Genomic DNA, 25,497 nt, shown 5'->3' on the forward strand with positions numbered 1-25,497 from the left:
GCATAACTATTTCTGCTTCATTGATTACATTAAAGCCTATGGCTATGTGGATAAAACAAACTGGTAAATTCTTCAAGAGATGAGAATACCAGACCATTTTACCTGTCTCCTGAGAAACCTGTATGCAGGACAAGAAGCAACAGTTAGAACCAGATATGGAACAACAGACTGGTTCAAAATTGGGAAAGGAATATGTCAAGGCTATATATTGTCACCCTGATTGTTTAACTTCTATGCAGAGTATGTGAAATGCCAGGCTGGATGACTCACAAGCTGGAATCAAGATTGCTGAGAGAAATATTAACAACCTCAGATATGCAGATGATACAACTCTAGTGGCAGAAAGTGAAAAGGAACTAAAGAGCCTCTTGATGAGGGTGAAAGAGGAGCATGAAAAAGCTGGTTTAAAACTCAATATTCAAAACACTAAGATCATGGCATCAGGTCCCTTCACTTCATGGCAGATAGATGGGGGAAAGTAGAAACAGTGACTGATTGTATTTTCTTGGGCTCCAAAATCACTGTGGATAGTGACTGCAGCCACTAAATTAAAAGATACTTGCTCCTTGGATGGAAAGCTATGGCAAACCTAGACAGCATATTAAAAAGCAGAGACATCACTTTGCCAACAAAGGTCCATATAGTCAAAGCTGTTTTTCCAGTAGTCACATACAGATGTGAGAGTTGGAACATAAAGAAGGCTGAGTGCCAAAGAATTGATCCTTTTGAATTGTGTTGAAGAAGACTCTTGAGATCCCTTGGACAGTAAGGAGATCAAACCAGTCAATCCTAAAGGAAATCAATTGTAAATATTCACTGGAAGGACTGGTTCTAAAGCTGAAACTCCAATGTTTTGGCCACCTGATGTGAAGAGCCACCTCATTGGAAAAGACCTTGATGCTGGGAAGGATTAAGGGCAGGAGGACAAGTGGGCAGCAGAGTATTAGATGGTTGGATGGCATCACAGACTCAATGGATACGGATTTGAATAAACTCTGGAAGATAGTGAAGGACAAGGAAGACTGGCATGCTGCAGTTCCTGGGGTCACAGAGAGTTGGACAAGACTTAGCAACTGAACAAAAACAACAATGGTTAATTAGTCGAAAAAATTCCACTAAAATATTTTTTAAAGAGTAAGACATACTACTCTATTTGGATTATCATGTTATCCTTGTTTTACAATTGTGTCCATACTAACCAAAGGAAGTGTTGATTGTGTGGAGATTTGTTTATTATCAAGTAAATAAGAGACTTACAAATAAAAGTGATTTAATTTTATGGTTAAATAAAGATTTCTCTGTAGCTGAGAAGACTGTTAAAATGATAAACTGTAACAAAGAAAGAAAAATGGTATTTCTTGCCTTTAAGATAGGGCAATGAAGTATCTATCTTCAAGAAGCTTTCATTTAATTTCAACTTCTGATGCAAAATGCTGTCAGCTTCTCTTTTTATTGTGTCTGCATTGTTAGAGGTAAACTGAAATTTGAGCAATACGTTTATTTTCAAACCATTATTACTTGGCCTGAAAAACAAAAATATCAGAATAAATGAGTGAGGATGTAGCATAGTAATTACTATAACTTATTACATAAATATAGTTATATATTCAAGAAAATACAACATAAATATTTTATACTCTTCGTTGTCATGGATGTTTTCCCTTTATGTATCATATAGGTGTTAATACCTGAATTACTCCTGGTTTGTAAAACTTGATCATATTTAGGGAGGGGAGAGTATCTGAAAATGGTAAAATCTTTTTTTTTTTCCTGGACAAATAAAAGCACTTGTTAAATTAATCAAACTTGTATTTTATTCTTGATTTAAAAAATCCATTATATTTGTTTATTTTTTAAAATGTAAGTAAAATTGAGAGGAGGTTTTAATGATTGTAAGAATCTTTAACTGAAATACAAAAAACTTTAAAAGGACAACCAGTAGAATATATTTCATCACTACCCAAGTTACAGCACTCTCTCCCTAAATGTACTCTGTAAATGAGAAATAACAATTAAATGTAATAATATTAAATTATTTTTACTCTCAGTATATTTTAATTTTTTACATCATATCCAGAAAGCAAATAATTAAGAAAAACTAAATAATACAAAGTTGCCTTTTCATCAAAGTAATTAGCTATAATTACCTAACATTGAAAACATGAGACTTGATGTAATGACGATTTAAACTGGATCTTTGAAATATCTCATCTATCTGAGAAAAGAAAAAAAAAAGTGTAGAACTTTGTTAAATATGAATTTTGCACATTTCAGTATATTACAAAAATGCTTGTATAAAATGTACAGTGATTCAAATAGCATTTACTTCTAAGTTTGTTTACAGCTATGCCCAGAAAGCTCATTTGGGCATAATCTCATCATAAAGGTCATCTCTGTAACTGAATGTTGGTATTTGAATAAATTATCACCTGGTCAAAGATGAATGATAAAGTGTCGTATGAAGTCACATATTTCAACAGCCAGTACAGAGACTGAATTTCATTGAAAACTTGCTATGAATGGACTTAACAACCACTATCATTCAAACATAATTATCATCCCCATGAGTGTGATTAAAAATAAACTTTTTAGGCTTTGGTAAAAATTTATAGGCTGTGTTTTGAAACTGTGGTAAATGGGGAAGAGGAGGAAAATGTATATTTTGGGGAATACTTTTTAAAAATTAATTTACTTATCAAGAAAAAAGCATCAAATCTTTACCTAGAATCATATAACAAAATAGTATATATTCTGCACCAATTTTTCTTTCCGCCTAAGTATTTGCTTAGGATGTATTTTTGGAAAGGCACACCAATCCCGCTCAGTTGCATCCTTCGACTCATCTCATCAGCTTCTGCTTTTGGTTGGGAAAGATCGAAAGAAGTATTTCTAAACCTGGCAAAGATCTGCCGTTTTTGGTCAGTGCTATATTCTGTAGAATCTGTGTATAAACTGAAGTCTTCAGTGAAAGAGCTAGTGTGTGTGTTTCTGTGGTATATTTTCAGGACTAAAATGTTCAGTATAAGTTGCCTAATGGGAAATGTATCAGGTCATGCACACAGTAAGAGCTTACTATATAGTATGTGGTAATGTTTGTACCTAAGTTATGTCTCCAGATAAATCTGATATATTTTTGTGTGTGTGTATTTGAGCTACCCATTTATCTCTTGGGCTTATGTTGTTCAGCATATGGTACAATTATCCTTTCTCCAATGTATTGTTCCAATCTTCCTGAGACAGTTAGAATTGCCAGGATTAGCAAATAAAAATGTAGTTAAGCTTTAATTTCAGATAAACAATTATTTTTTTAGTATAAGCATGAAATATATACTCAGGAGAATCTGAAATTAAAATCTAACTGGGCATTCTTTGTTTTTCTGGCAACCCTAACATAACTGCAATTTGGTATGTTCTCAAATTGCCTCTTATTATAATTTAAACTCCCTCATAATAATATTATCAAGGTAGGAATGATAGCAGAAAAGCTCAGACTTACCTCACTACTGATTTTTTGTTTCAGGTCTGTCCTATTTTTTGAATGTTCCACTGAAAAATCAAGATTATATTCAATACTAGGGATCTGGAAGGAAGTTTGGTAATAATGAACCTTCTGATCTGGAAAGGAAAACAGAAATGGATCGTTTGAGTTCTGTAACTATCAGAAGGAATGATATGCAGAAAACTCCTGTAACTGACAAGTTGTTGGGAATTAAACACAACAGCTGTAGCTAACACTTCCTTTAACTCTTTATTAAGATCATACCTTCTCATAGTCACATGGTTGTCAGTTGTATCCTGACACAATTACCACCTGTTAGTGGTAACTTATAAATTTAAGTTGTTAATTAAATAATAATAGTAGACTGTATTATATTAAAAAAGCTGACCTCAAAGTTAGAATTGCTACTAAAATAATATTTTGCTCTCAGTACATTAAATATTATTAAACCATACAATAACATATGTTATGACTCTACTGCACTGTTTGAGAGAAAATATTATATGAACCAAGCAAAATTTTAAATGCTAGAAGTAATTTTTACACATAAATGTTTATATTTCCCAAATGTAGATAAATTTATGCAAATAAATATCTAATTATACAAAGTATATATACATCTATATAAACTATTATTGCAATGAAAATTACATTTGAAAATATTAGAAAAGGGTTTCTAAAATATTAAGATTTTAAAACCAATTGTCTAGATCTTTAAATTTTCAAAATAATGCAATCAGATTCTTACCAAATACCAAAAAATAAACAGGGAGACCGATGATTACTGCTAGAACCAACACAACAGCTGTAATAATAAGGGCAATCATCCATGGTTTCAATGAATGTGTTCTTCTACCAAGAATTGATGGCCTTTTGAGAAAGAGTGGTATGTTACAAACAAATAGAACTTAAACACTAGAATCTCAATTTCACATAGCTTTGGTATAGAATTTTTTTTTCTGGAATTCATAGTTAGCCCTTACTGCACTTACTAACATTTGAATATATTTTTTCTATAAAAAATTAGAAAAAGTACCATTAAAGGTCTCACTGGCATTTGACTTTACATTTCTATTTAAAAAATTCAGAATTGTACTATAGTTGACTACTATTTCTTTTGTTTCTGGTTCATGATACTAGATGTTCTGAAATATTTTTGTTTTTATAAATGAACTAATACTTTATATTTGGTTTATGTGCCTCAAATCATATGAGCCTCAAAGAGTGAGGGCTTCTGGGACACTCCTCTCGTTCTAGCATAAATAGTCAGACTCAGAGAGACCACTAAATCCTCAAATTGGATATTGGAGGAATTGGCACTAGGACATGGATTCTGGGACTCTTTCACACTTCTTAAACTCATAATCCCTATTTATAAGACAAGTAATCTATAATGCATACGAAGAGCATCTGAAATAGGACAGGTTGAAGAAAAGAAAACAGAATGGAACTATAAGGAAAAAAATAATATGTGAACCAAAATGATATCATTAATATGATAAACCAATAAATAGTGATAGCTTGGCATTTTGGACCAAGGAATTATGTGGTGTGAGAACCACTGGTGTTATATAATAAACATCTATTTCATAAGATGATGAGATTTTAAACTTGTGACTTTTATAGGTGATGTTGCACAGGATAAGGAGAGATTTTTTTGAATAAATAATAGATTTAAAGAAAAATACTAAGACAGTAATATATTGAAATATATTGAAAATATAATGGAAAGAATGAAAGTGGAATGCAAATGACTGATATTTGGGAAAATTTTGTGGAAGGGGGAAAATGTGGCAAAGCCTGTCTCCATCCTAATGTCAGGGCCCAGAGTCTAAGGACTAACTGAACAACGACAGGGTTGTGATGAACATGCATGGTCTGGGAGGATCTAATCTATGGGAGAACTGAACAGGAATATCCTTTACAAAGTTAAAGGTACCAGTTCTTGTTCTGTTAAAAATTACACATGGAAAAAAAGAATAAGGAATTTTCTTCCCTGGAGTTGGTAGATGGTGGAAAATAGGCTCCAGCTAAAAAATTAAAGATATTAACTGAGATGTGCCTTTTGGCATCAGCGATCTAGAAGGATTAGGGATCCTTGATGCTTTTGAACTGTGGTGCTGGAAGTCTCTTGAGAGTCCCTTGGACTACAAGGAGATCAAACCAGTCAATCCTAAAGGAAATCAACCCTGAATATTCACTGGAAACTGGTGCTGAAGCTGAAGCTCCAAAATTTTGACCACCTGATGTGAAGAGCTGACTTACCGGAAAAGACCCTGATGCTAGGAAAGACTGAGGGCAGGAAAAGTGGGTGGCAGAGGATAAGATGGTTAGATAGCATCACCGACTCAAGGTCATGAATTTGTGCAAACTCCAGGAGATAGTTTAGGACAGAGGAGGCTGGTGGGCTGCAGTCTATGAGTTTGTAAAGAGTTGGACAAGACTTAGTGACTGAAAAACAATAGCAACAATGCATCTTTGTATCTGGGCAAGAAGATAGAAGCAGTTTCCCCACTCAGAACCATTAACCTGACCTCTTATATGTATCTCAGGTAGCACCAAATCTGAGTTCTTCTGTGTTTCTGGAAAGATCTAAAGTTAAAGTTACTCTGGCCTTCTACTCTTTGGTTGAAGGCCAGAGTAATACTCTTTGGGAAGAGTATTACATCTGCAAACATTTGGGTCTATAAAAGGGCTGGGATCCTGCTTGGGCCCAGGCAAGTGCTGGTGAATGTATTCATCACATTTATTAATAGAAGATCATGGGCAATCATGAACTCAGTTGAGATTTGCTGAGTTCCTTCTGTGTGCCACTTTCTGCTTAAGACTCAAAACTGAATAATATATAGGTTCCCATCTTAAAAGAATGTGTGATCTAGAAACATATTAAGTAACTACTGTAATAGAAGTGATAAATGTCATGATGGAATTATGCCTGGTATGCTATGGAAGCTGAGTGGGCACATGGTTTTGCCTTAGAGAAGTTGTCTTGTGAACTGCTTCTTGAAAGCTGAGAAGGAAGGCTGGCAAGAATGGATGTATCACAGGCAGAGGGAATAGTATAAATTAAGGTGATATGAGATAAGGACAAGAATGTCTCAAGAACATACTTGAGAAAGTCATAAAAGAGGTCATAAATGAGAATGGAGGTGAAGTTAATTAAGAGGGAGCAATTAGTTAGCTTGGTGGATATTTATTGAGCAGTACTATGTATGGAAATGGCTACCCATTCCTGTATTCTAGCCTGGGAAATCCCATGGACAGAGGAGCCTGGAGGTCTATAGTCCATGGGGTTGCAAAGAGTCAGACATGACTGAGTGACTAGCACTTATTTACATATGTATGAAATGCAGGGGAACATAGAAAAGAATCTTCAATGTTCCCCTCCAGGAACTTATAGTATTTTAAAGGAGGAGCATAGTGTAACACATTGTACCAGATTTGCAGAGCATTTCTAATGGAGTTTCAGAGAACTCACAATTTCTCCTTGGAGGAAATAATGGCTGAAAAATAATAATACTTTTTTAAAACTTGAAAATGCTAGATCCACTTCTCATTCTTTCCCCCTCTGTATCAGATATAGAAAACCATTCATGAAGAGGGAGATTGTTTTGCAACAAAATTCTCATCATCAAAATGATGGGGTTTCTTGTTGAACTCTTTGACTCCAGAAAATCACTGTGACTTACTTACCATTTTATGTAAGGATCGTAAGTTAAAAATTGTTTGTTTCCTTAACCATGCAGAAAGTGAAAGAATCAGTTGCATCCGATTCTTTGTGACCCTGTGGACTGTAGCCCACCAGGCTCCTCTGTTCATGGAATGCTCCAGGCAAGAACACTTGAATGGGTTGCCATTCTCTTCTCCAGGGAATCTTCCCAACCTAGGGATCAAACCTGGGTTTCCCTCATTGCAAGCAGATTCTTTACTGTCTGAGCTACCAGGAAACCATGCTGACATGCCCTCAAATATTTACCAATATATGTTTTTGTTTTAAATAAAACAATGCTTTATTCCTGATTTATTTTAGTTCTAACCCAATTTTATCTTAAACATTGACTAATTTCAATGACTAATTTCAGTGGTTGTTTGATATTGGTAGAGATTATATCTCATAGGTTCTTGGTAGATATTTGTTTACTAAAGAAAATATTGTGTTATAAGTTAGAAGCGACCCTAAACTACTTGCAACAGAAAAACTATTTTTAGTAGAGAGTTTTGCTAGAGATGAATCACTTCAAACATGGCAGGGGAAAAAATCAGATTAAGCACTTACTTGGAATCAAGATACAATTGTACATTTTGTACTTAAAAATTGCTAATGGGCAGCTTTCTCCTCTTCCCTTCTTGGTTTCTCCTTCCCCCAACCCTTCAGATACAAAGAATTTAATTTTGGTCAGACTGTTCCAGTAAGATGACTAAACAAGTTCACTGTAATTAGGAAAATCCAGCCTTAGAAAAGCCTTTGCCATCCAAACAAAATAAAAATTTAAGTGACCTCACCTTTGAGGCATTCACATCAAAGTGAAGATGAGCAGTGACAAAAGTTGTCCTTTCAGCAGGCTTTAGAAAGCCTTTCACAAAGAGTCAAAGTATTTTTAAAAAGTGTCAGCCTTTTATTTTTATTTTTTTTCTAATTTTATTTTATTTTTAAACTTTACATAATTGTATTAGTTTTGCCAAATATCAAAATGAATCCGCCACAGGTATACCCACGTTCCCCATCCTGAACCCTCCTCCCTCCTCCCTCCCCATACCATCCCTCTGGGTCGTCCCAGTGCACTAGCCCCAAGCATCCAGTATCGTGCATCGAACCTGGACTGGCAACTTGTTTCTTATATGATATTTTACATGTTTCAATGCCATTCTCCCAAATCTTCCCACCCTCTCCCTCTCCCACAGAGTCCATACGACTGTTCTATACATCAGTGTCTCTTTTGCTGTCTCGTACACCGGGTTATTGTTACCATCTTTCTAAATTCCATATATATGCATTAGTATACTATATTTATGTTTTTCCTTCTGGCTTACTTCACTCTGTATAATAGGCTCCAGTTTCATCCACCTCATTAGAACTGATTCAAATGTATTCTTTTTAATGGCTGAGTAATACTCCATTGTGTATATGTACCACTGCTTTCTTATCCATTCATCTGCTGATGGACATCTAGGTTGCTTCCATGTCCTGGCTATTATAAACAGTGCTGCGATGAACATTGGGGTACACGTGTCTCTTTCCCTTCTGGTTTCCTCAGTGTGTATGCCCAGTAGTGGGATTGCTGGATCATGAGGCAGTTCTATTTCCAGTTTTTTAAGGAATCTCCACACTGTTCTCCATAGTGGCTGTACTAGTTTGCATTCCCACCAACAGTGTAAGAGAGTTCCCTTTTCTCCACACCCTCTCCAGCATTTATTATTTGTAGACTTTTGGATCGCAGCCATTCTGACTGGTGTGAAATGGTACCTCATAGTGGTTTTGATTTGCATTTCTCTGATAATGAGTGATGTTGAGCATCTTTTCATGTGTTTGTTAGCCATCTGTAAGTCTTCTTTGGAGAAATGTCTATTTAGTTCTTTGGCCCATTTTTTGATTGGGTCGTTTATTTTTCTGGAGTTGAGCTGTAGGAGTTGCTTGTATATTTTTGAGATTAGTTGTTTGTCGGTTGCTTCATTTGCTATTATTTTCTCCCATTCTGAAGGCTGTCTTTTCACCTTGCTAATAGTTTCCTTTGATGTGCAGAAGCTTTTAAGGTTAATTAGGTCCCATTTGTTTATTTTTGCTTTTATTTCCAATATTCTGGGAGGTGGGTCATAGAGCATCCTGCTGTGATGTATGTTGGAGAGTGTTTTGCCTATGTTCTCCTCTAGGAGTTTTATAGTTTCTGGTCTTAACGTTTAGATCTTTAATCCATTTTGAGTTTATTTTTGTGTATGGTGTTAGAAAATGTTCGAGTTTCATTCTTTTACAAGTGGTTGACCAGATTTCCCAGCACCACTTGTTAAAGAGATTGTCTTTAATCCATTGTATATTCTTGCCTCCTTTGTCAAAGATAAGGTGTCCATATGTGCGTGGATTTATCTCTGGGCTTTCTATTTTATTCCATTGATCAATATTTCTGTCTTTGTGCCAGTACCATACTGTCTTGATAACTGTGGCTTTGTAGTAGAGCCTGAAGTCAGGTAGGTTGATTCCTCCAGTTCCATTCTTCTTTCTCAAGATCGCTTTGGCTATTCGAGGTTTTTTGTATTTCAATACAAATTGTGAAATTATTTGTTCTAGCTCTGTGAAGAATACTGTTGGTAGCTTGATAGGGATTGCGTTGAATCTATATATTGCTTTGGGTAGTATACTCATTTTCACTATATTGATTCTTCCAATCCATGAACATGGTATATTTCTCCATCTATTAGTGTCCTCTTTGATTTCTTTCACCAGTGTTTTATAGTTTTCTATATATAGGTCTTTAGTTTCTTTAGGTAGATATATTCCTAAGTATTTTATTCTTTCCATTGCAATGGTGAATGGAATTGTTTCCTTAATTTCTCTTTCTGTTTTCTCATTATTAGTGTATAGGAATGCAAGGGATTTCTGTGTGTTGATTTTATATCCTGCAACTTTACTATAGTCATTGATTATGTCAGCCTTTTAATCCCTCCTCTTGTTGTTGTTGTTGTTCAGTCATCCAGTCATGTCCGACTCTTTGCAACACATGAACTGTAGCATGCCAGGCCTTCCTGTCCTTCATCACCTCCCAGAGTTTGCCCAAGTTCATGTTCATTACATTGGTGATGCTGTCCAGCCATCTCATCTTTTGACGCTCTCTACTTTTGTTTAAATTCTGAGGGGGCTTATCATCCAGACTGGCTTCCCAGGTGACTCTAGTGGTAAAGAATCTGCCTACTAATTCAGGAGAGACAGGTTTGATCCCTGGGTCACGAAGATCCTCTGGAGGAGGAAATGGCAACTCACTCCAAAATTATTGCCTGGGAAATCCCATGGACAGGGGAGCCTGGTGGGCTATAGTCCACAGGGTCGCAAAGAGTCAGCTGTGACTGAGCACTCACAGACACATTATCCAGACCAACTCATGCAGAGGTATTCAACTAAACCTCAGTATAGAAAGAACTTATCCTTCTCTTTTCATTACCAACCATTCTCTTTCAATGTTACAACGTTTACCAAGGTACATCTTCAGGTTATTTCACCTTACATGGCTCTCTGAGCATCTATTATTTTTTTCTGGAGCTTTTTCAAATGCTTTATTTAATCAAAATGTTGTCAGTCAGTGAATCAATGTGCATGCATGCTAAGTCACTTCAGTTGTGTCCTACTCTTTGTGACCCCATAGACTGTAAGTGTCCAGGCTCCTCTGTCCATGGGATTCTCTAGGCAAAAGTACTGGAGTGGTTGCCATGCCCTCCTCCAGGCGATCTTCCTGATGCAGGGTTTGAACCCATTTCTCTTATGTCTCCTGCATTGGTAGGTGGGTTCTTTACCACTTGTACCATGTGGGAAGCCCAATAATTCAAATATGAGGAATAAAGTGATTTTTCTGCACAGCAGCCACCACATGATTTGAAGGGCTTCTGGTCTCTGAAAGAGGGTACCCAGCAGAGCAGTTAAGAGTGTAGTTTCTGCAGCCAGCCTACCTGAGTTTTTATCCTGACTTCCCACTGCAGGACCCTGGACAGTCTTTGTGCCATTCAACTTCTTTGTGCCTCAGCTGCCTTATGGTAAGATGAAAGTAATAATACCCACCTTGTGGGATTTATTGAAAACATTAAATGAGTTAATGTATGAAAAGGCATTTAGAACTGTATCTAAAACAAGGTGAGGACTTAGGAGTTTGGATTATTGTTTTATTTTTATTATTGAAAGCAACTGAAAATGTCAGCAAGGAGTTTGTACATAAATGGAGTAGAGTGAGCTGGTGGAAAGTTTATACTAGATATTGGATGTTCTGTTCATGAAAGAAAAAAGCGAGAACTGGTGTCCAGTACTTCAGAATCTGAGTGACGACACTAGGCACAAAATACACAGAGATAGGGAAGCAGCTTGGGAGACTAGCAAAGCCCCGATTTTCCCCGAGGAGAGTTCCAGCAGATAGAATCATTCTATCTGGGTTTAGGAAGGACTTTAGAGCCTTCAAGAGAAATCATAGGATTCAGAAGTAGACATTATGTGGTGAACACATTTTGATGCTCACATGGTGAGCATCCATGAGGAAAGAATTACTGGGCAAAAATAATGGGTATGGGAAAATTCAAGGCAAAATAATACAAATGAATCATCTAGCTGGGGTTTTAATTCATCACCTGAGGAAGACGGAATAACTCTGGAAGAAAGTTGTTATGCAAATATCCTTAGGCGCTGGTGTTATTACTCATAATAACAGTGGCTGAACAATGATAATCATCATCATTTCAATTGTACCACCAGACATTATGAGACTTTCATTAAATCTATAATGTGGATAGACTTATTCAAAGTTGTGTAAAAGATTAAGTGATTTGTGCTTTCTTTTATGCTTCGTGTTCTGACAAGCTGTGTGTATTATTTACATAACCCCACATAATGCAAATAAGAAAGATATAATGTTTCATAGATAAAAAGTTGATGGATGTCATAATTAAAATATGATTAAAATAATTAGTGTTTTAGTTGATAAGAGTTCAAAAGGAAATAAACAAGGTCAGAGAGTGTTACTCTTCAGAGCTCTGCTCATTAATGCAAATTTACATGGTGAATCTCTATGAGAAGCTGTTCTTTGAAGGGAATTTTAGAACATTGAGGTCATTAAAGCCTGATGAAAACCAAAAAGAGGGCATATGCCATTGACCTGGGCTGTTGAAGAAGATAGCTGGAGCAGTACTTCCCACCCACTTTGGCTTCAATTTTTCCTGATTTCCTACTAATGTTTTCAATTAAGCATCATTTATCTTTAATCATGTCTCTTCCTACTGATATTTACCAACAAATTTTGACTTCCACAAGGACTCAGGCCTTCTCTGAACATTGAAACATGTCCTAATGTGTTAGCTACAAATCCTTCCTAACGAAAGAGTTCGGTCGCTATATCTGAGCATTGGGAGATAGTTATTTGAAAAAATAAAGTTTAAAACATGAAAAGACAATTAACTGAGGATTTTCTTGAGTCAGAAAGAATTACTGAAGGAACTGTTTGATACTGATGTAGAGGTCTCATGAATGCCAAATTGGAGGGATGGTGAGAGGTAGGCAACTGGCAGCTTCAGTGAACAATAGCCTTCAGGAGCTTTTATATTTAATGAAAACACTCTTCTGAGCTTTTGAACTTTTTGGTGTCTTCCCTCCTTCTTCTTTCTTTTTGTCTCTTTCCTTCCTTTATTTCTTTAACAGCTTTCTTGAGATGTAATTCACATACCATACAGTTCACTCACTTAAAGTATGCAATTCAGTTGTTCTCAGTGTGTTCACAAAAGTTGTGCAACCATCATCACAATCAATTTTCAAACATTTCATCACCCCAAACAGAAACTCCATACCCATTAATAGTCATTCTCTGTTTTCCCCTAGCCCTTCACTGTAGACAACCACTAATCTACTTTCTGTCTCTGTGGATTTGTTTATTAAGGATATTTCATATAAATAAAATCATATGAAGTGATTGCTGTCTTCTTTCACTTAATGTAGTATTTTCAAAATTCATCAGTGTGGTAGCATGTATCACCTCCATATGGTTTTCCATAATGAAAGGTAAAGCTTCATTTCTTTTTATTGTAAAATAATATTCCATTTCATGGATATACTATGATTTATTTATGTATTCATCAGCTGATGGGCATTTGAATTGTTTCTACTTTTGGCTATTATAAATAGTGGTTCTGTGAACATTAATGTTCAAAGTTTGTATGTACGTGTTTTCATTTCTATGCATACATATCAAAGAGTTGAATATGGTCATGTGCTAAATCTATGTTTAACATTTAGAGGAACTGCTAAACTTTTCCAAAGTGTCTATGCATTTTACATTCCCACTGACAATCTAAAAATATTATAATTTCTCCACATATTCAACTAATCTTTTTTTCTTTGCTGTGCTGTAGTGGTTTTTGAGCTTCCCTGGTGGCTCAGATGGTAAAGAATCCACCTTCAATGCCGGAGGCCTGGGTTCGATCCCTAGGTTGGGAAGAGCCCCTGGAGAAGAGCATGGCAACCCACTCCTGTATTCTTGTTTGGAGAAGACATAGACAGAGCCATAGGCAGAGGAGCCTGGAGGGCCACAGTTCATGAGGTCACAGACGGTCATACACAACTGAGTGACTAAGCACAGCACAGCACAGTGGTTTTTGTCTTTTCTATCTTCTAGTTTCTTCTGACTCATTCTTATTATATCACTCTTTTTCCACTTGAGTCTGTTCATTTCTTATTCACATCACCTTTTACTTCCTTTTACCTTTTAATCAAATAAAGAAAGCAAATATATGTATTAACAATATTATTTGCAGTTTTCTAGATTACCCATTCTCTGAAACCTGAAATCACAGACATCTTCCTCTCAACAACTCCTTTACCTCATCAGTCACTGCTGAATTGTCTTTCTTATTTGTCTTTTTTCCCATTTGCTTAATACCATCCAAACTTAGGCATTCATTATGTCTTATCTGAACAAGTAGAGTGGCCATTAATAGATCTCTTTATCTCCAGATGATTTCCTATAAAATATTTACATTCTACAGTGTACCAGTGAGAACTATATTCTAAATATATAGCTCTATTAATGTGATACCCTTGTATAAAAACTCTCAGATGTTTATCATTACATAGACTGTACTCTTTAGATTAATATTCATTCATTCATTCAAGAAATACTTAAACAAGCCAAAGAGTAAGATTCAGCTCATGAAAGTTAAACACATTGATGAATAAAGAGTGACTGGAAGCCAGGGGGAGAGGGTATTTAATGAATCATCCCCAAAGAGATGCCCTTTGAGCTAAGTGGTAAATAGTGAGGAAACATCTAGAAGAACTGGGCAAAGAGCAACCCAGTGGTAACAAGTTCCTAGAGCTGGAACAGGAGTGAGTTTGTTGAGTCCCAGGAAGAAATGAACATAATGTGTTGGATCACAGTGGGCCCAGGGAAATGTAGAAAACGTTCAGCTAGAGAGACAAGCGAGGACCAAATCATGGGGTCCCTGAAGCCCATGGCAAGGTGTTATTAATTCTGAGGGTCTATAGGAACCCAGTGGGCAGTAATATGGGAGGGATGTTGATATACTTTACATTTTGTTTAAAAAAATGTCTTTCATTTGCTGTGTCTAATTCACTTTTGGGTTCTTAATGTATGGCACTTCCCTTCACATGTGCTATTCTCTTTCTTACAGCCACCCACCCCTGTTCCACTCAAAGCACCGCTCTACCTAAAATATCCTCTCTCCCTCTGTGTTTCTAACCTCCTTTTCTCCAGTGGCTGACATTTCCATTTGTTTATTTCTTTTTCAATTTAAAAAAAAATATTTTGATGACCAATTTTAAAGTTTTTATTTAATTTGTTACAATATTACTTCTGTGTTTTTTTTTTTTTTTTGGCCCCGAGGTATGTGCAATCTTAGCTCCCTGACCAGGGATTGACCCCACAGCCCCTGCATTGGAAGCTGAAGTCTTAATCACTGAGCCTCCTGGGAAATCCCTGGTGTTTCCATTTCTGAAAACCTTTCAGTGTGCTGCTCTAAAGCCTTCTCTAAGGGCCAAAACCATTGATCTATTCACAGCTATCCCACTCCAGTTAACAGCTACCTTGACGCTGCCTATCCTGCTTTGTTGCTGTCTATTTTGTTATAGTGATCATGTCCTATTTTATATTCTGGCTGTTTGTGCCAGTGACGTTGTCCTTCTCTTTACCTTAGCTGCCCACCTTCATACTCAAACTCTATATCTTGTCATTACCAAAAGCTTCTATTTCTCCATAAAGTAAATGTTAATTTAGTCATCAAACTCTTCGATTGTCATGACATATCCTTCTAGTTTACTGCCTTAGTACCCTGACTTCAATCCTACTGAGATTTATAAGCCACAGAACCTACCATCTTTTCACTGTCACTCTCCTGTTGACATTGGTCTCTAACCTACCATAAATCTTATTATTGCTGTTCAGTCACTAAGTTGTGTCCAACTCTTTGTGACCACATGGACTGCAGCACACCAGGCTTCCCTGTCCTTCACTGTCTCCTGGAGTTTGCTCAGATCATTTCCATTGAGTTGGTGATGCTATCTAAACCATCTCATCCTCTGCCACCCTATTCTCCTTTTGCTTTTGGTCTTTCCCAGCATCAGGGTCTTTTCCAATGAGTCAGCTCTTAACATCAGGGGGCCAAAGTATTGCAGCTTCAGACATCAGTCCTTCCAGTGAATATTGAGGGTTGATCTCCTTGTTGTCCAAGGGACTCTCAAGAGTCTTCTCCAGCACCACAATTTGAAGGCATCAATTCTTTGGCACCCTACTCCTGCCTGGAAAATCCCATGGACGGAGGAGCCCGGCAGGCTGCAGTCTGTGGGGTCGCTAAGAGTCAGACAAGACTGAACGACTTCACTTTCACTTTTCACTTTCATGCATTGGAGAAGGAAATGGCAACCCACTCCAGTGTTCTTGCCTGGAGAATCCCAGGGACGGTGCAGCCTGATGGACTGCTGTCTATGGGGTCGCACAGAGTCGGACACGACTGAAGTGACTTAGCAGCAGTTAGCAGCCTTCTTTATGGTCAAACTCTTATATCTATCTAAACCAAAGCCTTTGACTGTGTGGATCACAATAAACTGTGGAAAATTCTGAAAGAGATGGGAATACCGGACCACCTGACCTGCCTCTCGAGAAATCTGTATGCAGGTCAGGAAGCAACAGTTAGAACTGGACATGGAACAACAGACTGATTCCAAATAGGAAAAGGAGTACGTCAAGGCTGTATATTGTCACCCTGCTTATTTAACTTATGTGCAGAGTACATCATGAGAAATGCTGGGCTGGAGGAAGCACAAGCTGGAATCATGATTGCTGGGAGAAATATCAATAACCCCAGATACGCAGATGGCACAACCCTTAAGGCAGAAAATGAAGAAGAACTAAAGTCTCTTGATGAAAGTGAAAGAGGAGAGTGAAAAAGTTGGCTTAAAGCTCAACATTCAGAAAACTAAGATCATGGCATCTCGTCCCATCACTTCATGGCAAATAGATGGGGAAATAGTGGAAACAGTGGCTGACTATTTTTCTGGGCTCCAAAATCACTGCAGATGGTGACTGCAGCCATGAAATTTAAAGACGCTTACTCCTTGAAAGGAAGTTATAACCAACCTAGACAGCATATTAAAAAGCAGAGACATTACCTTGTCGACGAAGGTCCATCTTGTCAAGGCTACAGTTTTTCTAGTGGTCATGTATGGATGTGAGAGTTGGACTTTAAAGAAAGCTGAGCACTGAAGAATTGATGCTTTTGAACTGTGGTGTTGGAGAAGACTCTTGAGAGTCCCTTGGACTGCAAGGAGATCCAACCAGTCCATCCTAAAGGAGATCAGTCCCGGGTGTTCATTGGAAGGACTGATGTTGAAGCTGAAACTCCAATACTTTGGCCACCTGATGCGAAGAACTGACTCATCTGAAAAGACCTTGATGCTGGTAAAGATTGAAGGCAGGAGGAGAAGGGGACGACAGAGGATTAGATGGCTGAATTGCATCACCAACTCAATGGACGTGAGTTTGGGTGGACTCTGGGAGTTGGTGATGGACAGGAAGGCCTGGCATGCTGTGGTTCCTGGGGTCGCAAAGAGTTGGACAGGACTGAGTGACTGAACTGAACTTACTGAACTCACATCCATACATGACCACTGGAAAAACCATAGTTTCTTGACTATACAGATTTTTGTTGGTAAGGTGATATTCCTGCTTTTTAATATACTATCTAGATTCGTCAGAACTTTCCTTCCAAGGAGCAAGCGTCTTTTAATTTCATGGCTGCAGTCACCACCCGCAGTGATTTTGGAGCTCAAGAAAAGAAAATCTGTCATTGTTTCCACTTTTTCCCCTTCTCTTTTCTGTGAAGTGATGGGACAAGATGCCATAGTCTTAGATTTTTGAACGTTGAGTTTTAAGTCAGGTTTTTCACTCTCCTCTTTCACCCTCATCTAGAGACTCTTTAGTTCCTCTTCACTCTCTAATGAAAACATGTGTGATATGATAATAAAGGATAAAAGATATTCAAGGAGAGATTGATCCAAATTGTCCAGTGTGGTTAGGAAATCAAACTTGATAAAAGTTTAGAATAACTAGTGGATTAAATAATAGTGGATCACGGTGACCACAACAGGTGAAGGAACAGAGTAGCAAACCAAAGTTACAACCCAAATGTCAAGGGTTTGAGGAATAACTGGAAGAAACGAGATGAAACAGTGGATATCAACAATTTTTTTATGAGTTGAATTATAGATTAGAAGAGAGAGAAGTTATGGGGTTGATGGAAGATTTTTTTTTTCTTAAGAATATGTAAGTTTTGAGTATACTTGAAAAGTGAAAGTCAAAATATTAATTGCTTAGTCACGTCCAACTCTTTGGGATCACATAGATTGTAGCCCATCAGGCTCTTCTGTCCATGCAATTTTCCAGGCAACTGGAGTGGGTAGCCATTCTCTTCCCCAGGGGATCTTCAGGACACAGGGATCAGACTCAGGTCTCCTGAATTACAGGCATATTCTTTATCATCTGAGCCACCAGGGAATTTGTAGAGAAGCTGAAGTTTGGAGGAGGACTGAGTTGAGAGCACAGCTGAAGGATCATGAATTCTAAACTATTAAGTTCACACATATAAAATTGCCATTTGTGTAGGACAAAACTGGTGATATGTTGACAGCTTCATATGGTTCAATCTAATAGATTGGAGAACTTGAATAAACTGCAGCATCCTCTTGAGAGTATGAATGGATATAGGTAGATTTGTTGGTTTGAGGTAAGGAAGCTGAAGGAATTCTCGTCTAACTGATCATCAAAATATATCTTAGAAACATGAGAGGACAGGTGATGAGAACTGGCAGTTTGAGGAGGCTAGAGAAATTGAAAACAGTAATTATAGAAAATGAGAGCATAGAATAAGGGGATGTAATGATTAGGGCTGAGGGCTCAGATGAACAGGCACGTCATACACGCTTGTTGCATTCCCAGAGTTCTGTCTTGGCAGAGGTGAACCATTGTTCAGAGGTACGTTCTCTCTAGAATTTATCCAGGTATAAATGATGAAGGAAAATATGCAGCAAGAGAATTTAGTGGAGTTTGAGACATTGAAAAATTTGTTCCATTGATGAATTTAAGGATCACAAGAGAAACCAAGAGGAGTGTATGTATGTGTGTGTGGTATATGTTTGCTGGAGGTGGAAAGCTGAAGGATAGGAAGAATTCATAGACTGGAAAAACCAATGAATAATAATTTTTAAAAAGTGGATGACTTATACATTAGAAGTAACTGAGACTGTAAGAAGGAAGGTTAAGATAGTGATAGCTGTCCAAAAGTATGATTCAGAGAGTCATGACAAAGTCTAGGGTGTGGGATGAGAGTAATATTTGAAGAGAAGGTTGTAGTGATGAGACAAGGAAATGAATGAGTAGGATTTCAAGGTCAATCAGCATGAGCACTGAGGCTACTTAGGGTAAATGTAGGACTTGGAGTAAAGAATGATATAGGGAAGCAAGTGTCAGCCTTTAATACATAAAAGGCATTATCATGGATCCATGAGGACAAAGATGAGGAAGGAAAAGGGTACGAGCAGAACTGTGTGAGCCTCAAAGGAATAAGGAGGTTTACAGGGATGTGGAAAGGAATGATCTGAGGTGGCATTAAAAAGTGAGGACAAGGCAAAATCTTCAATAATAAGCTCTTACTTGAGAGGGCTGTAAACAATGCTGTGTCCTGAGGAACGATTATATTTCAGTTTTACAGGGACATAGGCAATATTCAGAGAAAAAAATTATTTGGGACATGGAGCAATTTGGTAATTATGGGATGGTACTCCAGAAATTGTGCAAGTGCAGAAAATAACTTATTCTAAGGAAATAATTTTGAATGCATGCAAAAATTAGCCAGAGAGTTGTTCATTATTGTGGTGTTTCTTATAAAATGGGTACCAATTATTCCAAGATTAAAAACATTTTAAACAGAAAAGTTTTAAATTATGGATAATCTATCATGATATTTTCCTGTAAAAAATACATGATAGATAAAATAGATATGTTTGTATCTTAACTCTTATTTTTAAAAATATATATTATAAAAAAGACAATATATATATATATATATATATATATATATATGTATTATATGTGTCTATGTTCTGGTAAAGTTTTAAGTGCATTTTTGAACTAGAAGCATCAGAGATATTAATTATTCATTTTGGGGGCCATCAGTCATCTCACCTTTTTGATATCTATTCCTAGTACTCCACTGATAATGCTGAACTCCTAGGACATAAGGTACTATTACCGAAGCTGAGGAAAGACTCTCATTTAAAAGCAAGTTTGGTTTTTAAATTAAAATCATTAGTCCCTGATTTCTACATTGATATGTTTTCACTTGACAGAGTTCTTTTATGCCTATTGGTATAAAACATAAACCTCATTTAAACAATCATTGTGGGACATAAAATTCATTGATGGGTGTTGCTACATGAAAAGAGATTCTAGGTGGCTGCCAGAAGTAGGGGTGGGGATGGGTGAAATGGGTGAAGGGGATCAAAAGGTACAAACTTTTATAAAATAAATGTTATGAGGACGTAATGTACAGAATAATTAATAATAACATATTTTGTATCTGAAAATTACTGAAGTACACCTTAAAAGTTTTCATCACAAGAAAAAATGTAACTATGTATGATGACAGATGTTAACTAAACATTGTGGTGATCATTGTGGTGATCATTGTGGTGGTCACTGTGGTGGTCACAAGATATATTAATACTAATATTACATCATTACATCATACACCTGAAACTGTAAGGTTATATGTCAACTGTATCTTAATTTTTTTTTAAAATGGAAAGAGACTGCAATATTTCTGTGTGGGATAAAGAATAATGTAATATTACTCAGAACTTCACTGTAAGAATGCAATAATCCAGGGAATCTAGTTCATAGATATTCATTTTCAGGAAAGAAAAAAGGACTAAATATTAGAAATATATTTATGCCTCTCTCTCTCTATATATATATATATATGTATATATATATACATACATACATACATAGGGCTTCCCTGGTAGAGACACTGTTTCAATTCCTGGATTGCGAAGATCCCTTGGAGAATGGATAGGCTACCCACTCCAGTATTCATGGGCTTCCCTGGTAGCTCAGTAGTAAAGGATCTGCCTGCAATGCCGGAGACCTTGGTTCAATCCCTGGGTTGGGAAGATTCCCTGGAGGAGGGCATGGTAACCCACCCCAGTATTCTTGCCTGGAGAATCCCCAGAGAGAGGAGCCTGGCGGGCTTCAGTTCATGGGGCCATGGAGTCAGACACAACTGAGCAACTAAGCACAGCACGTATGTTACTATATCTAAATACAGAATGGCTCACTAGACAAGTAAACAAAATATTTCTCTATAGAAAGGAGTCTTTAAAAATAGTATGAAATCTAACTACGTGGATATTAAGATAACAGAGAATATTCAAACAACCAGTAGTTGATGAGTTGTTAGTTGGAAATTGGTCCCAAATAAATTTGAAGAATGAATAGTGGTTCAACTAACATGTCTCAAGCATTCTACTTGGTATTGGCATGCACAATGAGGAATAAGATATGTTTTCTCCATATTGGCCATGGGTGACAAAAATGAATTACTAAATGTTTGGATATTCCAAATGGAAAAAATCCTCTGAGACTTAATTACTCTGGGGCGTGGATCATCAATGGAAAGAGTAGAGACAGCTTTTCAACAACACCTCTTCCAACTCTTTCCAGCACCCTCATCCTTTACTACTCCTGTGAGGCACAAAGCCAAAGAAAGCCAAGGCTAATATGGCAAAAATACGTAAAGTAGGCATATGACTTATCTGAATAGTGGATGGGACTGTCAAGGTTTTAAGAATTTTGGTCCTGGAGGTGAAAAATTTGAAAACCTTGAGAATGGAAAGTAATAAGAATGGAGAGATCGAAATGGTTTGTTAGTCTGTTAACCAGATGTAGGTCTCTTGCTTTTCTCTGATTTTTACTTCAGTCTATTTTTTTTTTTTGTCTCTTTATGTCACTTTCATTTCTCTCCTTACCTTTCTGGTATATTTCATTTTCCATTAACCAGATGTAACATTTAACCAGAATTGAAATTTACATAAATCCTAAAAGAAGCTGAATTAAAACTGTAGGTTTAACTCTTAGAGGAAAACATAGCCAGAACACTCAGTGACACACTCAATGACACAAAGCAAGCAAGATCCTCTATGACCCACCTCTTAGAGTAATGGAAATAAAATAAAAAGTAAACAAGTGGGAGCTGATTAAAAGCTTTTGCACAGCAAAGGAAACTATAAGTAAGGTGAAAAGACAACCCTCAGAATGGGAGAAAATAATAACAAATGAAACAACTGACAAAGGATTAATTTCCAAAATATACAAGCAGCTCATACAACTCAATACCAGAAAAACAAACAACCCAATTAAAAAGTGGGAAAAAGACCTAAACAGACATTTCTCTAAAGAAGACATACAGATGGCTAACAAACACATGAAAAGATGCTCAACATCACTCATTATTAGAGAAATGCAAATGAAAACTACAATGATATATCACTTTACATTAGTTAGAATGGCCATCATCAAAAAGTCTACAAAAAATAAATGCTGGAGAGGGTGTGAAGAAAAGGCAACACTTTTGCACTGTTGGTGGGAATGTAAACTGATACAGCCACTATGGAAGATGGTATGGCAATTCCTTAAAAAACTAGGAATAAAACCACCATATGACCCAGCAATCCCACTCCTAGGCATATACCCTGAGGAAACCAAAATTGAAAAACACACATGTATCCAATTTTTCATTGCAGCACTATTTACAATGGCTAGAATATGGAAGCAACCTAGATGTCCATCAACAGATGAATGGATACAGAACTTGTGGTACATATACACCATGAAGAATTACTCAGCCATAAAAAAGAAAACATCTGAGTCAGTTCTAATGAGGTGGATGAACCTAGAGCCTGTTATACAAAGTGAAGTAAGTCAGAAAGAGAAAGATATATATTGTATACTAACACATATATACAAAACCTAGAAAAATGGTACTGAAGAATTTATTTTCAGGGCAGCAATGGAGAAACAGAAGTAGAGAACAGACTTATGGACATGGGGAGAGGGGAGGAGAGGGTGAGATGTATGGAAAGAGTAACATGGAAAATTACATTGCCATATATAAAATAGTCAATGGGCATTTACTGTATGTCTCAGGAAAGTCAAACAGGGGCTCTGTATCAACCTAGAGGGGTGGGATGGGGAGGGAGATGGGAGGGAGGTTCAAAAGGGAGGGGATATATGTATATCTATGGCTGATTCATGTTGAGGTGTGACAGAAAACAACAAAATACTGTAAAGCGATTATCCTTCAATTAAAAAGTAAATAAAAATTTTAAAACTTTATGTTTATTTATTCCCATCTCTTCAATATCACAGAGAAGGCAATGGCACCCCACTCCAGTACTGTTGCCTGGAAAATCCCATGGATGGAGGAGCCTGTTAGGCTGCAATCCATGGGGTCGCTAAGAGTCAGACACGACTGAGCGACTTCACTTTCACTTTTCCCTTTCATGCATCGGAGAAGGAAATGGCAACCCACTCCAGTATTCTTGCCTGGAGAATCCCAGGGACGGGGGAGCCTGGTGGGCTGCCATCTATGGGGTCGCACAGAGTCAGACACGACTGAAGTGACTTAGCATAGCATTTCAATATCAAAAAATGGTGACTGGTACATAGCAAATAGGTCTTGCATAAATACATGACAGTTAAATATACTGAAGGGCAAAAAATAATTTGATTAATTGAATTATCATTATTAGTATAAAATCATCATATTTCCCCTACAGATTAGAAATACTTTGAAGTAAAAATAAAAATACTGGTAATAGTATCATCATTATGTTTCTATTACTGTCCATTTGAAAAGAAAATTGCTAGCCTGTGCCTGTTCTAGAAATAAGGTCAAGTGTGAAAAGTTTTTTTTTTTTTTTTTAACCACTTAAACCTTAATTTGTGTCTCTAAGGTGAGCAAGGAGAAAGGGGAACATTTTGAGTGATTGTAAAGAGTTTGTTGGGGGGGGATTGTGGTCCAGAAATCCATGTATTTTGAATTTTATAGACAATATTCTATTATTACCAATGAAGACAAGAGTGCAACTCCAGTTAAAAGTCATTAGAAAAGACATCTGTAATTCTTTTATTACCTTGAGCAGTTTGTACTTATTGACATCATATTTATGTAAGAAGAATTAATGTTCCAAATGAAACATTTGGAAAATGTAGAAAAATGAAGAATAGATAGGACAGGGAAATGGAGGTTAAAACATTTAAGCTTTATTTTCTGTAGATTTCCTTCCAAATCTATTAAAGAACAAAATCTTAGAATTATTTATTCACTTCTCACTATTTTTTGCTTTTCACTTTTTATAGTCATATGTATAAATTATTCTTATATTGTTATTTAATTTTTTATTTTAAAAGAAAGAATTTATCAAAGGACATTAAAGTTCTTATTTGCTTTTTGAAGTTTTAATAATAATTATCATTTTCAGAAGAAGGGCTATAACATGATACTTCCTATATGACTTATATGAAGAAGGAAATGGCAACCCATTCCAGTACTCCTTCCTGGAAAATTCCATGGATGGAGAAGCCTGGTAGGCTACAGTCCATGGTGTTGCAAAGAGCTGGACATACTGAGTGACTTCACTTTATTTCTTTCTATAGTTCCTTTTGGAGAAGGAAATAGCAACCCACTCCAGTACTCCTGCCTGGAAAATCCCATGGACAGAGGGGCCTAGTGGGCTACAGTCTATGGGGTTGCAAAGAGTCAGACACGACTAAGCAACTAACACACACACACATACGACTTATATACTTCTTCTATTTTCAGTGTATCTATTAAATGCATAATTTAGAAAGATCACAAACAGCATTCTAAGCTGGGATGAGAAAACACTTTATTACTTACTCTATCTTTCCATGCTGAAAACGTACACAATTTTACCTCAGGCTCTGTGTTTTTCCTCCCTTTCTCTGTTATTATGTCATTTTCACATTAAATTTAAATTTTCCAATTAAAATCCAACATGTGGAATTTTCAGATTAAAAAAAAATTGTTAGCATGGTTTCCTGAAATAAAGAGTTTTAATATTACTATGTTACTATTTTCTCCAATAGTAGAGGAAAAAAAAACTATTAAATTCACAAATCAGAATAATTCCTGAATTGGAAGCCACAAATATGAAATATATCTTTTAAACATGAAATAAAATTAAACTTACTGATACATCATCCACTGTCAAGAATGCAAACTCTTCCACCTCTGTGCTGCTTTGTGATTTCTTGTCAAATGAGTAGCACTCTGGGCATTCTTTCAGCTGACTAAAGAAAGGATACTTAAAGGATTTAAAATAAACTAGTTGAACAAGTTGGGATGGGTAAACTTTAACCAATAGTGTGACTTGAGGTGAAGAATCACTTGATAACCTTTGTCATAGCAAGTAAGAATTTCCTGGTTCTGGCTAATTAAATGAGAAAATATTGTGTTCAAAACCTAAGCAACACCCTTAATACTTGGAGCAGTTTTGTGTTTGTCTTTCAAGAAATGGTACTCTTTGTTCTGAGTCAGGACAGTCTGGTCTTCAGGCCCTGCCCTTTTCCCTTTTAGAGACAGGTGTGAAACACGATCAGATCAACCTTTGAGCAAGATCAACCTTTTTCATAAAAGGTTGGATAATTGTTCACTTGATTTTGTTAGTGCAA

The 25,497-nt window shown here is 36.6% G+C and overlaps 1 protein-coding gene across 1 annotated transcript in view; it reads right to left on the reverse strand.

Annotated features, from left to right (window-relative positions):
- The window catches only part of LOC113894337 (transmembrane protease serine 11G-like), a 42,104-nt gene extending 17,004 nt beyond the window's left edge, over window positions 1-25,100 (reverse strand). Inside the window, exons 1-5 of the mRNA XM_027544639.1 lie at window positions 25,017-25,100; window positions 4,248-4,369; window positions 3,497-3,615; window positions 2,148-2,215; window positions 1,363-1,523 (exon numbers count right to left, since the gene is read on the reverse strand). Of these exons, the coding sequence (XP_027400440.1) occupies window positions 1,363-1,523; window positions 2,148-2,215; window positions 3,497-3,615; window positions 4,248-4,369; window positions 25,017-25,027 (481 nt within the window). The 5' untranslated portion in view covers window positions 25,028-25,100. The remainder of the gene's footprint in view (window positions 1-1,362; window positions 1,524-2,147; window positions 2,216-3,496; window positions 3,616-4,247; window positions 4,370-25,016) is intronic.
- Window positions 25,101-25,497: the final 397 nt, after the last annotated feature.

The sequence above is a fragment of the Bos indicus x Bos taurus genome, chromosome 6 (genome assembly GCF_003369695.1).
Source record: "Bos indicus x Bos taurus breed Angus x Brahman F1 hybrid chromosome 6, Bos_hybrid_MaternalHap_v2.0, whole genome shotgun sequence".
Lineage (NCBI taxonomy): Eukaryota > Metazoa > Chordata > Mammalia > Artiodactyla > Bovidae > Bos > Bos indicus x Bos taurus.